Raw genomic sequence first — 4,642 nt, forward strand, 5'->3', positions numbered from 1 at the left:
CCTTTTTGTCCAAATATATTTTTTACGACAACTGTCTTGTCCACGGTGTCTTTTATTCGTTCCCATGGTGTTTAGCAAGTGTGTTTATAAAGAGACGAAAATCTCTTTCCTGTTACTAGTGTTAGTGTCTCAACATGGCTACGCTCGTGAAAGCAAAACAACGAACTCAAACGTGTCTTCGTTCAATGATGTTAACTAATATCCGGATTAATTTTATGGCAAATTTTCCTCAATTCTCCGGAGAGATTTTCATAAAAATTTGAAAAACACGGAATTCCGGGAAAATCCGGAGGACTTTCATCTCTGGACATTAGAGTGGTGATACATCTAACTTTAGAAGCATTACTATAAACTGCTCCTATGTATTTGTGCTTGTGTACTGTCATACAGTACCTACATTTTTTAAATATTCATTTTTAGTTTTTAACTACACAATATTTACCGTAACATCGTGCACACAAGAAATACACATTTTTAAAAACCTAAACCTAATAAAAACTAAACTAAAATGATGCATTTTCAAGAAAAAAAATGCAATTTTAAAAGCTCTGAAAACTAATTAAAACTTCACAACCAACATGAAATGAAACCAATTCTAATGAAAATTCCCCAACTGTTATGACCCTGACTTAAATGTGGCATACCTTGGCCGAACGATCATCTTGTATGGGTGATAAATAGAATAGTCTGGCTCCTCTCGGTAGATGTGTTGCAGGATATTTAACCCTGGCACGCCCTCCCACTGAGGTAGTTGGAACTTGCCGCTGGGCTCCACGTGCGTCTTCGGAAATATATGGTTTTCAATGCGGAACTCGCTGGTCTGGAGGATGCACAAGATCAAGCATGAGTTTGTACATGTACATCAATGCCATCCTGAGGCGAGGATACAAAAGACTGTACGTCCGGATGCTGTTGTTGGAGATCGCTTATCAGCGACGGCAGGTCATCGTGTTGGTACGGCATGATGATCTCATCCAAGTCATTGAGCAGAACGTAGCGTGACTGATGCATGGACCTGTAGATGCACTCGTTCAGTGTGGTCAGCTGACGAAAATAGTGCAGGTCACCGCCGCTCTCGGAGAAGAGCCAGCCATGAGAGAGTGTCAGATGCCAGTTTATTGGCCAAGGCACAGTCTCCAGGAAGCCTTCCTGGCTGTAGCTATGTAATAGGCGGTCAAGCTCCGGGCCACTACTGATGTTGTAGATCACCACCTTGTTAACGCCAAGCAACCTGTGGGAGTAGGTGGCTCTGGTTATACAGGTGTGACAATCTGATCAAGACTTAAGTGACGATGTCAAAGTCGACCCGAAGATTGAATGGTCTTGACCAAGTCGAGACCAAGAATTTGAGGAGGTTGTACTGAGTTGAAGCCAAAGAAAGTCTAACGCAAAGTGTAGTCTAACCGTCCACATGGATGGAGTTTGGTTTGTTTTGGTATTTTGCTAGCCTTTGCACGGTTAAAATTGTGCATTTGCGCTCGTGTGTCATTGTGGAGTGGAACCTAGCTGAGTCACAGCCAATCGTAGTCGTAATGAACGGTTGTTATCACTAGGCAGACTTGTGCTGCTTTTCCATTAGACTCAAACAAACACGCACACTGAGCTCACTGTCATTCATTTGGCCGCCCCTCCTCGTTATCTGCACTCTGCAGCATCCGAAGCCTGTCGGCGGCTGCTCAAAGTGGCCATCCCCGAGGTGGGAGCCACAATTGCTGTGCCGGGGAATTGGCGACACTCCACACAGGCGGTCTCATTCAAGTGAAAGGGACCCAGTGTGTGAAAGGAGCCACTTCTCCCCAACTCCCATGCAAAAATGAAAGTGCTTCCCTGGTGGCTATTCTGACGAAGTGGGCCTGTGTTTGGTCTGCAGGAGCGGCATGGAGGTGGCTCCTCTTTTTGTGATGTAGAAAAGTCAGGACCCTGTCGTTTTCTTGGAATGGCAGAGCTGTTGCTTAGAGAGGGAGAATGAGCAGGAATGCTCAGAGATAGGTGGATAGAGGAAAATACCACTTTGGAGGTGTTTTTGGTGATGAATTAGCATTTTTACATGGCTAAAAGCTTCAAAAAGATTTTACAAAGATTCAAAAAAATTGAGTGTAATTTGATCAGATTCGTTTTTTAATGCTATCATAGTTGTATTGAGTCATCATAATTTCAGTAACCTGCATTACAGTGCAGTGCAACTTATTGTATCATAATGGCGTGAACTGCATCGTAATTGTCATTCATTGTCCTTTAGTTAATCACATCGTGTTGTAATTGAATTAAATGCTCTCATATCATTATGGAGGGAACCCTAACCGCCAAGGCCCCAAAAACTCCAAGTGAAAAATGCTGACCTGTACATCTCTAGGATGTACAGGTCAGCTGCCTGGAGGACATTGTTGAAGTTTTCAAACAGGACTGAAATGCACACTGTCAAGTTGAATGGCAGCCTTGCCTCTTCCTGTTCTGCCTCCTTCAGGTTCCTTACAGGCAGCCACGCTAGGTTTTCTGTGGTGGCACGCAGTTGGGATGGCACGAGGGCCACATGAGACCCTTTACATCCAGCCGGTGTCTGACACAGGACATCGGTGGTGACATAAGGGTAGCCAAAGTTGTCGGAATGCAGCAGAACTGTCGCTGGGCTCTGACCGGACATGGATCCCTGGCAGCAGAAGACGCAATGCAGCTCCTGCGCCGAGTACCTATTGAAGATGCCAATAATGCGTATGTCCTTGCCAGACACCCTGCGGTCCGCGTATGCTGACACCAGTAGGTGCTTGGTGCCATGCAGACGGGTGATGGTTTCCTCGCTCGGCTGCCCAGGGCACATGGTGGGAAGCCCCATGAACACTGTGATTCCCATCCTGCTCGACCAGAAGACAAAGACGACGACCAAAGTGGCCACGGCGAAGAGACACAATTTTCTTTTGAAGGCTTTCACATTTTTCATTCAATTCCACAATGGACACATCCTAAAGGGAGGCACATATTCAGAAACATTTAGACTTGTTCGGCCCATGGCCCAATCATCACACAAAAGACATTTGGTTAGGTCACCCTGTTCCTGTCTCTTTTGCTCTCTGATACTATAGTATCACTTTGCTGTGAACAAAGCAAAATGCCTTGTGTTTGTGAAGAGGGGGCACCAGATGTTTAAAGGCTGTCGCACACTGTGAGATGCTTCTGAACATGACTAGCACCAGACCATTGCAAATAATGTTGGCCACTCACTCGAGCCCACTGAGCCATGTCATGTGTCAGAGATTAAAGTGGACTTAAAGAGATTTTTGTCTCTTTATAAAAACACTGGCTAAATCCCGGTGGAACGAAAAAAGACGTCGTGGACAAGACAGCTATTGTTTGTAGAAAAATATATATTTGGACAGAAAGAGGAAAAAGGAAAAACATACAGATTATGAAAGAGAGCGTGTCCGTCCGACCTCGAGCGTCGTGTCATCTCAATGAAGTTAGCTGTTGTCGTGGCTAGGCTAGCTTAGCTGTTGTCGTAGATCAAAGCCCTTTGATGTGTAACGTCCGTTGCGTCAGCACTGATTGGTTGAAGCCAAAAGACGCACGCGTGCATACATGTTTGCACTGACGCACGCACAGCAGAGAGCAGCGTACTATCGACTGCTGAGTCGCACTTCACTCGAGTGGCGTCGCTACAGACTTTCCTGAAAATACACGAAAAAATATATATACACTTTTTTTGTTTCTTTACTTGATTTGCCTTTAACCTACAAATGTGTCAGATCATTTTGCCTGACGATGTATATATATTTTATAATGAAATAAATTAACATCTGCGATGGGCTGGCAACCAGTGCTGGGATAGCCTCCAGCATGCCTGCAACGCTTGTGGAGATAAATAGATCAAATTGTAATATTCCGATTTTATATGTATGTATGGATGTATGCAGTGGCGGGCCGTGCATTTCAACCTTAGGCCTTCAGTGACGTCACATACATGAACGCAATACTGTATAGGGTCGTCAAACTGCACTTAATTTCAGCAGCATTTAAAACCATCAAGTATGCATTCACAATTAAGAGCAGGAAACTAAATTTACAGATAGTCAAAAATAAAAAGATGATTTAAAAATACGAAATAAAATGCCACCCAAATTACGCTGTGTGATCTTAAACAAGTCTGTCCAATACATTGCGCAATGTCGCAGTTTCATATAAGACACCAACCAAACAATAACAAAACAAACTATTCTTTGAAAATAAACAGATCATTTGCATTTTGAAAATCGGCGATACAACAATAAATAACTGAAAATGTTGAGCAGCTGAGATTGAACGAACTTTCGTGCACGAAGGTGACTACAATGCGCCATTATAAATTGCAGGTGAGCAGATTTATTTGATACATTTTTGTATCTTTGTCATTTTATTTCGTTACCATGAATTTAATACTCACGAAATAAAATGACAAGAAGAAATGTAAAATAAAATTCATTTACTCACCAATGTAGTGCCTGTTCACTGAGGTGCAGATCTACGCGAGTGTCCCCAAACGTTTTTAAACGCACCGTAGCTTGTAAGTGCCCAGCCGTTTCCTTGCTGTCTTATTAAAACAATCCAGTGTGGCTCCAAACACCAAATCGGTCAGTTGCAAGCAATAGGCATTCCCAGCAGTACAATTTGCAGC

General features: G+C 43.4%; 1 protein-coding gene across 1 annotated transcript in view; it reads right to left on the minus strand.

Moving 5' to 3' along the window:
- The window catches only part of LOC109527138 (glycosyltransferase family 92 protein F13G3.3-like), a 12,022-nt gene extending 9,174 nt beyond the window's left edge, over positions 1-2,848 (minus strand). The window contains exons 1-3 of the mRNA XM_019888865.1: positions 2,340-2,848; positions 901-1,231; positions 645-820 (exon numbers count right to left, since the gene is read on the minus strand). Coding sequence (XP_019744424.1) covers positions 645-820; positions 901-1,231; positions 2,340-2,848 — 1,016 coding nt within the window. The remainder of the gene's footprint in view (positions 1-644; positions 821-900; positions 1,232-2,339) is intronic.
- Between the last annotated feature and the right edge of the window lie 1,794 nt (positions 2,849-4,642).

The sequence above is a fragment of the Hippocampus comes genome, unplaced genomic scaffold (genome assembly GCF_001891065.2).
Source record: "Hippocampus comes isolate QL1 unplaced genomic scaffold, H_comes_QL1_v1.1 scaffold228, whole genome shotgun sequence".
In the NCBI taxonomy this organism is placed as follows: domain Eukaryota; kingdom Metazoa; phylum Chordata; class Actinopteri; order Syngnathiformes; family Syngnathidae; genus Hippocampus; species Hippocampus comes.